Source organism: Xyrauchen texanus, chromosome 9, assembly GCF_025860055.1.
Source record: "Xyrauchen texanus isolate HMW12.3.18 chromosome 9, RBS_HiC_50CHRs, whole genome shotgun sequence".
Lineage (NCBI taxonomy): Eukaryota > Metazoa > Chordata > Actinopteri > Cypriniformes > Catostomidae > Xyrauchen > Xyrauchen texanus.
The window spans coordinates 25,369,911-25,385,560 of record NC_068284.1 but is presented as its reverse complement, the minus strand read 5'-3'; the positions used below and the strand labels follow the sequence as shown (position 1 = coordinate 25,385,560).

General features: G+C 38.5%; 1 protein-coding gene across 3 annotated transcripts in view; it reads right to left on the bottom strand.

Annotated features, from left to right (window-relative positions):
- LOC127649593 (cadherin-7-like) overlaps nt 1-15,650 on the bottom strand; it is a 99,132-nt gene that overhangs the window by 28,466 nt on the left and 55,016 nt on the right. For all 3 annotated transcript variants that reach the window (XM_052134775.1, XM_052134776.1, XM_052134778.1), the window contains one exon: nt 14,844-14,965. In XM_052134775.1, the coding sequence (XP_051990735.1) occupies nt 14,844-14,965 (122 nt within the window). The remainder of the gene's footprint in view (nt 1-14,843; nt 14,966-15,650) is intronic.

Genomic DNA, 15,650 nt, shown 5'->3' with positions numbered 1-15,650 from the left:
AGTAAGAGACAGGATATGGCTAACTGCTCTGTACTATGTTTTAAAAAGACCTGGCAGGACGAGAGTGTACCGGACTCAGCGTTACATCGGGCGGGATTCTCTCTGTTCTGCGTGGATCGTACTTCAAGCTCACTGAAAAGTAAAGGTGGAGGTGTGTGTTTCTATGTGAATCAACAATGGGGCATGGACATAAAGGTAATCTCAACAGCATGTTCTACCATCTTGGAGCTACTTACCATCATGTGCAGATCTTTTTACTAGCCTAGAGATTTCACCTCTATTATTTTGGTTGCGGTATATATCGGTTGCTGTATTTACCTATACTCCACCTCAAGCAGGAGCTACTGATGCAGCTCAACAGATGGCTGCACATATAATGCAGATAGAAAATTCACATCCAAATGCGAAACTATTGATTCTTGGTGACTTTAATCATGTTGACATTAGAAAGTCCATTCCAAGATTCAAACAACAGATTAAAGTTCCCAGAAGACTTAATAAGACTATTGATCAACGTTATAGTGTATTTTCAAATGCCTATCATGCTGTATATTGTATATCATAACGTGAATTTTCTTATTCCTGTCTATCGCCAGAAATTCAAATGTATTATACAGATCATTAGAAATGTTAATAAATGGTCTCCTGATGCAATAGAAATGTTAATGGACTGCTTAGAGATCACTGATTGGTCTGTTTTCAAGGAGTCATGCCACGATCTAGATGAGTATACGGCTGTGGTTACCTCCTATATAAACTTTTCTCAGATGGTCTGTATCCCTTCCAAGATTGTACTTATATACAACAACAAAAAGCCACAGTTCAACAAAGAGATAAAAAGCATATGGAAAAATAAACACAAGGCATTCCTGAGTGATGACAAAAAAAACTGTATAAAATCATTAAGGGTGACTTTGGAAGAGCTGTCAAACAGGCAAAACGTGACTACAAGTGTAAGCTGGAAAATTAACTGAAGACCAAAGACACTTATGGTGTATTGAAAGGTCTGCAGCAGATCACAATTTATAAGACTATGGCACCAGTTATTTCGGATAGCTTGTCATTGCCTGATGATCTCAATATGTTCTATTGACGATTTTACAATACAACTGATGGCACAGCGGGTTGGCTAAAACTGCACATCAGGCCCGGTCTCATGACACCCCCTTTTAAAATAGAAGAATATTAAGTCAGGAATCTATTGCGAAGACAGAACAGCTGGAAAGCAGCAGGCCCAGACTTCATATCAGCTGCAACCAAAAAGTGGTGTGCTTACTCCCTTGCCCCAGTATTCACTGACATTTTTAACTGGTTGCTAAAAGTTTGCAGAGATCCAGCATGTCTTAAAGTGGCTATCATCATCCCGGTGCCAAAAAAGCCTACCATAAGCTGCCAAGACGACTACAGACCAGTGGCCGATTGGTACTCAGACATTGAATCTCTTCAGTCAGTCTGGACACCAACCAATTTGCTTATTAGGCTAACAGGTCTGTGGACGATACTGTGGCACTGTGTCTTCATTCTATCTTGCAGCATCTAGAAGCTCCAGGCTCCTATGCGAGGGCTCTCTTTGTGGACTATAGCTCTGCATTTAATACAATTGACCCGGTTAAACTTTTTGATAAGTTAGGGCAATTGGGGGTTCATCACTCCATTGCCCTTTTGATTCTGAACTTCCTGAAAAACAGATCACAAGTAGTGAAAATGAATAACAAGTTCTTGAGTTCAGTGTCTATAAGATATTGAAAATGTACAAGGCTTCAAGTTCCTGGTAATCTCTATCTCTGCATCTCTGAAATGGGATGATAACCTAAAAGGCATTATCAAAAAAGCCCATCAAAGACTTTTCTTTTTAAGACAGCTAAAAAAGTTTGGTCTATCATAAAATGCTATGTCCAATTTTTATAGAGCAGTGATAGAAAGCATATTAACTTTCTCTTTTAGTTCCTTTTTAGTTTAGTTCCTGTTTCATGTCATGTGATTCCCTTGCCATATGATTTCACGTTTCTTGTTTTCATTGGTTGATTTTCTTGTTATCTTGTTTAGAGTTCTGTTTGTGTTCTCCCATGTCCATGTATTTAAACCCTCATGTTTTCCATCGTTCTTGGTCAAGTATTGAACGTGTTTATGTCAAGCCATGTTTATGTCTAGTCAAAGTTTTAAGTCAAGTCAAGACAAGTTCATGTTTATGTTTCTCATTTGTAGTTAAGGTTTTTGGTTTTCACGTTTATTAATAAAATGGACTTGGGTTCATACACCATTGTCATTGTCTTCGTCATTGTCAGCTCTGCCAGCAACGTTACACCTGCCATTTCTGATATTTGTGTGTCACGTAAGTAAAGGAATGAAAATCTTGAAAGATCCCACACATCATGCTAAGTGCCTGTTGACTCCTCTAAGGGACTTACAATGGAAGTGAATGAGAGCAATCCGTAAACGTATAAATACTTACCGTTTCAAAATTATAGCCACAATACATTACCAATATGCACTGAACTTTTTTTTATTGTGATAAAATTACTAACTGTCCTTTTCGGTGTAACGTTATAGTCAGGTTATTTTTGGAACATTGTGGAACATTATTCCACAAATGCTGTCGACTGAGCTTAACTTGTCCTGAACCCAGAATATCCCGGGCATGTTTCATGACTTTTCCTAACGTTTATAAGAACTTGCTTTTTGCTCAAACTGACCCCAAACAGAAGCAATGTTTCTACAATTTATAACAGTTACATTTCTGAAAGTGCATGCATAATTTCTGATAAAATAGAGGTTTAAAGCTTCAAAAATATATGTGTACTAGGTTTTGATTAGGTAAGAGGAACACCTTTGTCAGGGTTTCTACAAGGAGCAAGGACTTAAATGCAGAAGTAAACAAAATGATTATTTTAAGGGCAAAAAACAAAAAAAGTTGAAATAAAACCCGAAGGGCACAACACAGTCCTGGGTGCTTGTGGTAAATCGGAGCTAACTGGTGGATTCCAGGGATAGCAGGAAGGCTGATCAGGTAACTGATGCAGCAGTTAGGCAACCAGATAAGGCAGGTCAGTTAGCGAGACCACCAGGCAGGACGGGCAAGGGAAGCCTCATAAGCTGCGTGGGTGTGAGTCAGCCAGGTCACAAGAGTGAGGCACTGCAGCATGTAAAATTGGCTGGAGGGCAAAGAATCTCTCTCATACAGATTTAAGGGGAAATCTCACTGTAGTGAGACCGCCTGTGGAGAGTCAGCAGTCACATGCACTCTAAAACACTGGTCTGTCAGCCCATCACTGCTGACCATGTCTCTGAGGCAAGGCAGAATATAGACAACCTTAAAGAAAAACTTGGCAGTTGAGTCAGAGGTTTACATACACTTAGATTGAAGTCAATAAAACCATTTTTTGAATCACTCCACAGATTTTATATTAGCAAACTATAGTTTTGGCAAGTCATTTAGGACATCTATTTTGTGCATGACACAGTCATTTTTTCAACAAATGTTTAATGACAGATGGTTTCACTTTTAATTGACTATATAACAAATCCAGTGGGTCAGAAATTTACATACAAAGTTAACTGTGCCTTTAAGCAGCTTGGAAAATTCCAGCAAATGATGTCAAGCCATTAGACAATTAGAAAATTAGCTTCTGATAGGAGGTGTACTGAATTGAGTTGTACCTGTGGATGTATTTTAAGGCCTTGTAATTCTCAACAACAGCAAAGGACCTTGTGAAGATAATGGTGGAAACAGGTAGACAAGTATCTATATCCATAGTAAAATGAGTCAAATATCAATATAACCTGAAAGGTTATTCAGCAAGGAAGAAGCCACTGCTCCAAAACTGCCATAAAAAAGCCAGACTACAGTTTGCACAAGGTGCACATGGGCACAAAGATCTTACTTTTTGGAGAAATGTCCTCTAGTCTAATGAAACACAAATGTAACTGTTTGGCCATAATGACCATCGTTATGTTTGAAGAATAAAGGGTGAGGCTTGCAAGGCAAAGAACACCATCCCAACAATGAAGCATAGGGGTGGCAGCATCATGTTGTGGGGGTGCTTTGCAGCAGGAGGGATTGGTGCCCTTCACAAAATAGATGGGTTAATCATGAGGAAGGAAAATTATGTGGATATATTGAAGAAACATCTCAAGAAATCAGCCAGGAAGTTATAGCTGGGTCACAAATGGGTCTTCCAAATGGACAATGACCCCCAAGCACATCTCCAAAGTTGAGGCAAAATGGCTTAAGAACAACAAAGTTCAGGTATTGGAGTGGCAATCACAAATCCCTGACCTCAATCCGATAGAAATTTGTGGGCAGAACTGAACAAGTGTGAGCAAGAATGTCTAAAAACTTGACTCAGTTACAAATTCCAGCAACTTATTGTGAAAAGCTTATGGAAAGCTACCCAAAATGTTTGACCCAAATTAAACAATTTAAAGGCAATGCTACCAAACACTAACAAAGTGTATGTAAACTTCTGACCCACTGGGAATGTGATGAAAGAAAGAAAAGCTGAAATATATAATCCTCTCTGATATTATTCTGACATTTCACATTCTTAAAATAAAGTAGTTATCCTAACTGACCTGGGGACAGGGAATTTTTTCTATAATTAAATGTCAGGAATTGTTTAATTGTAAAAATAAATAGGAATTGTTGAGTTTAAATGTATTTGGCTAAGGTGTTTTTCCTTATAAGGTCTTCAACCGTATAAAGGAAATTATAATTAGTAAAGTGTTTTTATCGTTAATGAAAACGAAATCTATATGAAACATTTTCGTTAACTGAAATAAAAAAATATATATATATAAAATATTACATAAATGGAAAACAAAAATGATTAAAAAACTAACTGAAATAAAATAAAAATGACCATAAATGTTTTTTTTTTCAAATGAAATAAAATATATGTATATAAAATATATTTATGTATATCAAATATATATATAAGTCATATGTGCATGGAACTACTTTATTACACGACGAATCAGAATCTGACGTTGCTGGTTCAAAACAAATGATGCGTCCAAGCCTCCATTAGTAATTCAAAAAGTTCACTTCAGAAATAGTATCACAGCTTGTGGTGTTTCAAACAAGTTATTGGATAAACAAGGATAGACAGCTGGATGTGTGTATGTGTGTGTCTGTGAGAGAGAGAGAGAGAGAGAGAGAGAGAGAGAGAGAGAGAGAGAGAGAGTGGAACATGTGCAATCACCTGTTGCCACACCCAATCAGAGATTTCTTAGTGAGCTTTCTCAGTGGAAAATAGACATCCAAGCGGGGGTATTCCTCTCTATTTCACGGTAGCCGTGTGCAAGAGTCATTCACTATAGAAACAGATATGTCCTCCGCTATTTTAAACAGTATGTATCCAATGTGGAAACTCTGATAAAAGGTAAGCACTAGAGTTCTGTAATAAATCAGTCTGTTGTTTCTCTCAGCATGAGCCTTAATCCTGAAGTTGTCAGTTTAAAGCTATTTCCTAGCTTTGATAATGTATTAGTAATACGAGCGCTCAGGGAGCGCAGTTCTATGTAAACAATGACTAACGGATTCACTTTACGTCACCAACTGGCTCATATTACACACAAAATTATCTTTTGTCACCACCTGCTGGCTAGCATATGCAATTTCAAAAATAAAGACAGTAACTCCTTAAAGATACACTTTAGTTTAGAACATCATGAACGCGGAGTGATACACACAGTGAAGCGTCCGAGTGCTGATGGTGTCACACCATCAGTGCTCATGGAACGTCTCTCATCCAATCATATTCGAGGACTATGGTTAGTGAGAGTGAGAGTATATAATACAATTTGAAACCTTTAAAACCCACCTTTATTAAACATGAAAATGCCATTAGATAGAAATAACACTATGTCTGTGAAAAATGTAATGGTGTTAAACATATTTTAATAATATCAAAAATATTTAATATACAGTAAAACTAGCAATTGAAAGTAAACACTAATGAAAATGAAACTAAGAGCTCTATTTTTGTGAGTGCGCAAAGGGCAGTGTACTGAAATCTTATCCTATTTTTGTAAGAGTGCTAATTCTAAGTGCAATTTTTGTGCCAGCACAAAGTTCAAGTGGGCATGGGTAGGTGTATCTTCATAAACTGTGGTGTGCTTGTGTAACGTGGTTGTAATATTCATAATATGAATAATTTGTTTCACTAAAATCCCTCTGATATTTTGGTGATTATTTTTCTTTTTTGTTTATGCAATCTTGTTATTTTGACAAAGAACTGTTTTTGGGACTTTTGTTTTGTCTCGGTGCTGGTAGATGCCATTTTTGGATCTGCGCACTTATCTCGCCAGTTCACTTTATGCACGCTGAGGAGAGGTAAGCATTTTTCCCGTCTCTTCATATAAAAAGTTGTTAAAGTTTGTTGAAGTATTAAAATAAGTTTGTTATTACAACAAGTGTTGTATAAGGGGTTATACTACGCTTGAATATTAGTTTTATATTTGGATGCCATAAATGTGTAATTATATCGAGTTCAGTGGGCCGTGTAACATGAGTTGGTGCACCTTGAATAACTGCAGACCAGCTAATGAGTTTTATATCATGCAGGAGGTATAAACGATGCGTTTTATCATCCTGAAGATGTACTGAACGTTTGATGTTTTACACAGGTATTTCTCTTTAATCTTATCCTATCCATTCATGTAAATGTATTTGATATATTTCCACAACTGAAGATTTTTTGGAATGTGTTCATGCTGTCTGTAGAGATCACAGTGTGAGATGGCATGTGATAACTCAAATAATTATTAATTCATGTTAATGTGTATTTTCTTAATTGTTATACATTTAATTTAAGAGTTTGTTATTCATTCATATTGATTGTTGTTGACACTTATATAGTGTGTATATATATAAACATTTATATATACACTATCTAGCAGTTCACTTTATGCACGCTGGGGAGAGGAGGTATAAACGATGCGTTTTATCATCTTGAAGATGTACTGAAATTTTGATGTTTTACACAGTTCACCCAATGCAAGCTGAGGAAAGAGTGAAACAGACCAATAAACCTCCTTTGGTTAATCAGAAGTGGCAGTTGTCCACCTCTTTTTCATACACAACGCAGAACAGGTAACAGCGGTTATGAGTAGACCGGTTAAACTTGCAAGGCAAAGTCAAAACTCAGTGTCTGCATTTGCACTTTGGAGATTGCACCAGCAGGTTGTAATGAAGTTCATGTTCAAACTGAAATTAAAGAAGAACATCAGATTATGCCCCTGACATACACTGAAAGCTGTTTTATGAATCAAATATTTATTAAATTTGTATGTAGTTTGTATATGTATTTTTCCACCCGTTGTTATAAAGTGATTTTTAAGTCTGCAAAAGGGGCTGATGGAAGAATTGGAGAAATGAGAGTGCCATTTGTATTTTGCATGATTTTTCTGACCACTTAATTATTTAAATTATATTTTAATTTCATTTGAAGTGTAATTTGAATTTGGAAATATGTTTTGGTTTAATTTTTTCGTGTTTCAATAAATACATTTAATATTTCAAAATCAAAATTGACAGGAAGAGGTGAAGTGCATTCCGATACAATCACTGTTAATACTAGCCTTGATTTGTCAGTAGATGAAAATTATAAATAATTATTATTTTCTAAGTTGAAAAGACAATTTTAATAAAATAGAAAAAAATAAATAAAACTACAGTACATTAACCCTTTAATAGTCACTACAAGAAATCCTGAAAAGAACATCTTAAAAAAACCTTGTAATGAGTGGCTTTGGTTATCAATGGTCATAAAATAAGCAAAGCAGACCTGAATCTGATTTACAGTCGGGAGTTCTGGTATTTAATTGTTTCATTGTTGCAGTTTTAATCTGCTACCAAACTATGGTCTACCAATCAGTTGAGAGAAAATTACAATAACCCTGGTAGGAAAAAAGCAAAACAATTTCATTTGATCTCAAAACCTAAATTGCTTGGTTCTGAACAGGTTTCCCATGCAACTGTGTGCAACAATTCATTCTTTCTCCAGGCAATTATGAGGAGTTCATTCAAATTCAAGAGCTCTATACAGTCTCTTTCAGAGGGGCCAGCTTCTTGATGGCGCAGGTGTGAAGCTCTAAATATACAAATGTGCAGATGAGGCATATGAAAACAAGGAAGTTGCGATACACTCATAGATAACAATGTAAGAGCAGGCACACATGCTTGCTGGAAAAGAGCCTATTTTGCCTCAGATGCAAATAGGCAAACAGCGACTATTTTGTGAGGTATTGAAGTGACAAAGAACGTTGATGATATTGCATCTCGAGGCATACATTACTTTTAAATCACAATTCATTGTCTAACAGCTCTCGAAACAGCTCATTCAAAAGGTTTTGACTTTCAGATTTGGCCTCATGGCACTTCAGAATGTCTGAGAGTGTCCATTTTGCAGGTACTGAGTTTTAAGGCCTGCGATAAGGACAGAGTCATCGTGGTAAGAATCACAAGAGAAATTAGTGTTATCGAGAATGCCATTTGACTATCACTGCCGCATCACTCAAGAGGTCCCATGGTTAAAGTTATTTTCACTGGGAAAACTAAAATGATATGAAAACATACAGGAGCTTTAAACTCTATTTAAAAAAAAACAGAGACCGATCCACTGTTCCTGTAAGTGATGGCAAAGCAATTTAGCTTATTATATTAGTGAGAGCTCTGAATGTCCAAAACACATACAGAATGGTCTTCGGGGACTTTAGTAATACATTTCAAGGCTGAGATTATAGCATTTGAGAAGAAAGCCCACCAGCACCTTTTCACTTAGGCAAAACAAACATGATTCTCTGTAACTTAGGGACACAGGCAGACCAGGCCTAATTGTAATGGCTCAGACAATGATGCCACTACAGGGGATTGTATCTTTCGCTCAGTGGACCCTGTAGCCTTGTTTTGTTCTCTCTCTGTTGAGAGCTCTATTGGGAGAGATTGTTTTATTAAGAAAAAGGAAAACATCTTTCATTATCCCTTCATTGCTCCCAGAATTACTGATTAGATCAAGTCAGTTTCTGATACACTAATAATAACATTGTAACATAATGATTAGGAATTTCAAACGCCTCTGCCAATGCACAACTATTAATTCTCCACTAAATACAAATGGGCTGTCAAACATGCAAATTAACTGATTACAGTTGCAAAGTAGGGCTTCGGCTACTGCAGATCAGATTAAATCTATTTTTACAGAGTATACTGTAAAAAGTGCTAACCTCGTAGAGAAATCTCTACCTGATCCAACCCGTAAATTAGTTTTGTTGGTGTAATTTAATGTATTCAGGATGATTCACAACTTTCCACTGGTGAAAGTTTCTGTGCTCTTCTGGAAGTGGAAGACCTTGTAATGGTCTATCATTTCCAAAATGTCCACCTTTGTGATGCAGAAAATAACAATAATGTGTATATTGTTATTAATATTTCAAAATGAGTCTTTGCTGAATTAAAGCAACTTCAACTTCGTACATTGTTTTAATAAAAAATCAATTTACGTTACAAGCTACTCTGATGTAATCTTTCCAAAACCTCCTGAGAATTATTTTTTTTTCTTAGCTTGGATATGTGAAAACAAATACATTTCACTGTACATAGGCAAAAATGTATCTATAATGTGTGACCAAAATAAAGGCTTCCATTCTATTTTATTCTATTCTATTCAATAGGCGATTTTCTGTGAATTCATTCAATTCCAGTCATCATCATCAGTGGTCACTCGAGGCAAGAATGGCTGTCCTTTCCATTGGGTCATCTACTGGATCTTCAGATGGATGTAGAGGCCGATCCACATACTTTGATGCAGTGTGGGCAGGGGAGAGTGGTGGTTGAGCCTTTTTTCTTTCTCCTTGCGAAGCTGTCACTTTGTCTCTGCGGCACAGCAGAGTTCCATTTCATAAGGTGCAGCTCCTTCCTGCACGGATTTGTTCCAGGGAGTGCCTGTCCAGTGCAATGTGTTACCAGTTGCTCGATGTGATGTGGAAATTCTTCAGAATGGTCTTGATGCTAGCCATGTTGGCTTCCTCTAAGACACTTACGTTGGTGAGTCTGTCCTCCCAGCTGAACCTCAGAATCTTTCGTAAGGAAAAAAAAATCTTTGGTGGTGTTGTTCTAGGGCTTTCAGGTGCCTGCTGTAGGTGGTCCATTACTCGGCTCCATACAACAGGGAGGGGAGGACAATTGCTCTGTAGACCAGGAGTTTTGTTTGGGCTGTTAGGTCGAGTCTTCGAAGACTCTTTTCCTGAGTCTGGTGTAGACTCCACTGGCACAACTCAGGTGATGGTTGACCTCAGAGTCAATGTCAGCTTTTGAGGAGAGAAGGCTGCCGAGGTAGGGGAAGTGGTCCACGATTTCAAGAGTGTTGTCCACTTGTATGGTGGGATGGGTAGATGGCTGGTTAGATGAAGTTTGATGTAGGACCTTCTTGATGTTTAAGGCTAGGCCCAGGGCTCTGTATGCCTTAGTCCACGTACTAAATCTCTGTGATGTTCGTGTTGCGGACTTTGCTCTTGGCCTTGAACCTGTTAAGGTTGAAGAGTCTGCCATCAGTTCTGTACAGGACTGGAATCCCCTGTGGCAGCTCTTCACCAATGAGGTGGAGTATGGCAGCAATGAAGATGGAAAACAGTATGGGTGCGATGATGCATCCCTGTTTGACCCCCGTTTTCACAGTGAAAGGCTCAGCCTCACTTAGAGCGTCCCTGAGCTCTGAGGGAAGTTCTTCTTTTCCCCAGACATTGAGTTAAATGAGTAGGGCATGGGTGTAGTAAAGGAGCTCTGATCCACCTTCCTTTAAGATCTCAGCTGGGATCCCATCTGGACCAGCGACCTTGTTGTTCTTAAGGCTCCTGATGACATCTTGAACCGTTATAGTTGGAGGTTCCCCCATGTGTTCTCTGATGGGACTCTGGGGAATGTGGCTGGTATTGTCTGTTTCAGTTGTGCTGTCACAGATGAGTTCTCAAAAGTGCAAATTCCATCTGGCGTTAAGGACTCGTTGTCTTTCAGCAACTCCTGCCCGTCTGTTGAGCGCAGGGGGTATATGCCGCAGTAGCATGGACCATAGATGGCCTTGGTAGCACTGAAAATGCCTCTGTGTCACCCGAGACTGCTAGTCTCTGGATTTCCAGAGCCTTTTCTGTCCACCAAGAGTTTTTTTAGCTCCCTCACCAGTTTTTGGACATCCGCCTTAGCTGTGGAATGAGACACCCTTTTGGCCTTGCAGGTTACATCATTATGCCAGGCATAAAAGGCTTTCCTTTTCTTGGAGATTAGTTGTTCCATCCCTGTGTCATTCTCATCAAACCAGTCCTGGTGTTTTCTTGACTTGTACGCAATAATGGTTTTGCAGGTAGCAAGGATGGTGGATTTGAGCAGCATCCAGTGCTCTTCAATATCATCAGAGTATTCCTGTTGGAGACTTTCCCCAAGAGTGGCCTGAAGTCGCTGCTGGATGGCAGTTTCATACAGGCTTTCAAGGTTCAGTCATGGTCTGATCTGCTTCTTTTGAACTCTCCTATTCCTCTTGAGTTTGATTTGACATTGTGGAGCATATGAGGCGATGATCTCTCCAGCAGTCTTCTGCATGGATCGTGGCCATTGTGATGTTCACATCACGGCGGTCCCTGGCTCATACAATGACATAGTCAATGAGATGCCACTGTTTGGAGCGGGGGTGTCTCCAAGATGCCTTAAGAAAGAGAGTGTTGTGATGGTGAAGTCGTACTGAGCACACTTGCTGAAAAGCATAACTCCATTGGAGTTGACGTTCCTGATACCTTCCTTTTCTATAGTGCCCTTCCAGAGGTGTTGATCCCAGCCAACCCTGGCATTGAAGTCTCCTAAGAGAATAATCTTATCCTTCCTAGGAATTCTTGACAGTGTCTCGTCTAAGCAGGTGTAGAAGGTCTCTTTTACTTCCTCTTCAGAGTCTAAAGTAGGGGCATAGTCACTCACAACTCTTGCTATCTGGTTGTTGGCAAGCACCAGATGGATGGTCACAAGATGCTCACCGATCCCCACAGGACGTTTAGAGAGGTAGCTGATTAGCTGGTTCCTAATGGCAAATCCAACACCATGGATCCTGGGCTCATCAGCAGCTTTTCCTTTCCAGAATTCCAGAAAAATTTAGCCACCCTTCCCCTCCTTCAGTTATCCTTGTCAGCCAGTTGGGTTTCAGAAAGGGCAGCTAGGCCAGTCCAAGATGACTGGGGGCCCTTTTCTGCTCCCCTAAAGCCAGCCATCATCCTCCGCCTGTTCCACCGTTGAGGTCTTGGTTGGATTGCTCTTTATCAGGGACCCCCCCACCTTACCGCCATGGGTGCCCTACCAGGAGCATAGCTCCAGACAGCATTGCTCCCGGGATCTCAGGACCACAAAAGCCTTTCCACCACGACAAGGTGACAATCCCCGGAGAGTACAGGCAGTGCATTATTGCCTTCAGACTACAATTCCATTTAGTCAGAGGATATCAAACATGTTTGATATTTAAAAGCTGAATATAGAGAAGTCATGTAGTATGTGATGCTCCATGACTTTAATCTGTAGTCATATGGTGACAACCATTGGAAAATGAGCCTGTGGGGCCATGAAGCTCAAATACTCAAAGTGAATCTCTGCGATGAAGTTAAAGTTAATTCTGTTGTGGCAGGAGAATCAGTGCCTCTAACGGTGTTGATGACAAGAGTTAATGCAAGAGTTAACGAGTTTGTGTTTCGTGGGAGCTTGTTATCAGACTGACTTTACAGTAGTATAGTGTGTGATCCCCAGTTGTTTCAACACAAAAAAATCGACAAGTTGCTTTTAAATGTTCATGTATCTTGAAGTCGAACCCATCTCCCAAATTGCTGACAAGCGGCATCCACTATCAGACATTTTTTTATCAACTCAAACGTGTATATCTACTGATAGCATGTTAAGTGAGCAATCTCTGAGTGTCTCCTCTGACAGTTAGGTTTAGGATTGGGATTTGGGTTAGGGAGTATGGTTAGTAAAATATACATTCCTATTGACTGTATTACACCATTTACAACTAAAAATACAACTCGCTTTTGGCGCTAACGTGTTGACATTTTACCTCAACCACAATTCCAGCTTCGGCCACTGGGGGAAGCAGTTAGAATTTCAATTTTAGTCGCAGAACCTCATGTTGCTGAATTCGCCGTGTGATCAGTCAGGCCATTTAGTGTGACATTCCCAGTTTCTGTCTGTAGCCATTTACATAGTAGGTAAGTGTGCAGTTTGTAGTATTTGCATAATCTGTTGTGATTTTAAAAGTTGTATAGTGTAATCCAGCCTTCTAGTTTTAAGTGCTTCTAACTGAGTAGAGTGACTCAGTTTCCACCACTGGTGTTGGCCCTTTGACATTATACAGACCTTTCTAGATCTATGGTGCATCATGAAACACATTTTGGCAGTGGCTTTTATCAATTCCATTAGAACAACAAAGGTTCATAATGTTTCCTCCATGCATTCAGAGTGATAGTTTAGTATGCGCCATTCATTATGCCCTTTATACTATATTCATATTTGTAATGACATTCTGACAATGAATGTGACAGAGAATGTGTCTGAATAAGGGTTTATTGCCAAATCTAAAATGAGGATTCTGTTTGTTTGCTACACACACAAACAAACAGAATCCTCATTTTAGAATCAGCAACAAACCCTGATTCAGACAAATTCTCCGTCACATTCATTGTGCTATGCAATTGGCTGCTGCAATTGGCCACTGCAGGACCTTACATTTGGCTACATGACACAACCCCACACTTCACAACAAACCAATTTCATGCCACAGTCACCTCTGTCTCATTTGCATTGTTGTAAAGCTTTTTCCACATGAGCGCACACTGTTTTGATCCTCTGATTAGAGTAATCTGCAGCAGAAAGCCACAAGAATCCTATTGTTATCGTTTTGTCCATCTGTGTGTCTCTCTCTGCCTTCTCTTTACTGGGTATGTATCAGCACCAAATTCCACATTCTTTCTGGTTGAGTTTCTAATGAAGGATGTGAATTATATACAGTACTACATATGTAAATAATAATTTATACTTATTTATGAAATCATACATTGATTATCAACTTTATTATTGCATGTTCTTGGGTTTATTGTGAATAAGTCATTGGTTCATGTTATTCGGAAGAAATGCCATGTCTTTTTCATCTTTAATCAAAATGCTCTTCCTCTGAAAAGACTGTGCTATTGGATAATATTAATCAATAGTCAAATAGCTATTTAGGTATTGTTTTAACAAAGTCATATTCAGGTCTGATTTCACTTTGGTATGCAACAACCACTTTTCATGATCCGATCAATCCCCAAAGGATAAAAAAAAAAAACACCCCCAATTTTTCCTGTTTCACTTGAAAATATTTCACATTACAAAGTCAAATGTGCTGCAATCAGCATTTCACTTTGTCTTTAAAGTAAAACTAGCAGTCTAACCTTGGTTAAGCTACCCACACTGAAACAAAATTGTATCCTAAAAAAAATGTGCTTCATGTGCTAACATCTACAATATATTAACTGGTTTGATTCATGCCAAATAAATGCCTCTAGTATATTAGAGTACACCAGCAAACTTTAGATTAGGTAAAAATAGCTCCTTAAGGTAACAGTTGCAGACTACCACTTTTTACGGTGCATGGGTGCACATTGCAGAACATAATAGCTATTCTAATTTATTAGCTATGCTCCACAGTAATACTTGAGAATTCATTTCTGCAGTACCAGAGAAGCAATACAAATATAATTGTTGTTTATTGCACTCAATGTGTAAGAAATCACATTTGGTAAAAAGCATTTTTTTGTTAAAGAGAAAGAGTTTGTCACAATACCTGTCCTGGTCCAGCACTTTCACAAAGGAAAGTTTCATACTCAATGGCAAAGACTGGCGCGTTGTCATTAATGTCCATCACTGTGATGAGAGCCACGCCTTTCCCCACCTGTGATGGATCCACTGAAATCCCAGAAAGAGACAATGAACATAAATGAACAGGATAACAAAAACTTAAACATAACGACACATAAGCAGGCCCAAACAGCATATACAGAATCTACATTTTCAGCACTGATTTTGGAAGATAATTAGCAAAATCAATCAACTTAAACATAGTAAAATGTGTTAAAAGCAGCTGAGAGTACTACACTCTTATTGTTAATTAAAAATTACCTAATTACCAAAATAGATAAAAAATGAACACGCAAGGGGCGGGACATTTGTTGAACTTTAAGGGTGTTCCAATTCTGTCCAAATTTATGCACACAGATTATGCCTACACATGTTGTATACATGTAAACAACTGCACATATTGTATATTGTCCTAACAGCAAAAGTGTGTAATACATGCAAATCTGCAGAGTACTTTGGACAAAGAGATATGTTACTCTGAATATGGTCTATTTCACTAGTTTACATTTGTATATACTCCTTGAATGAGATAAAGATAACCTGGTCTGGATCAATAGGGCTTGAAACTCACTTCAAGCTGGACTGCTTACATAATTAATGGATTATATAAAATAGAAATTATTAGAAATAGTTGAAGTGGTGAAGGGATGTCAGAAAAATGGTTACAGAAATAACGTAAGCAGCCATTAATTTACAAGTGGGTTGTAATAGACAGGATTTGGATGAACATGCT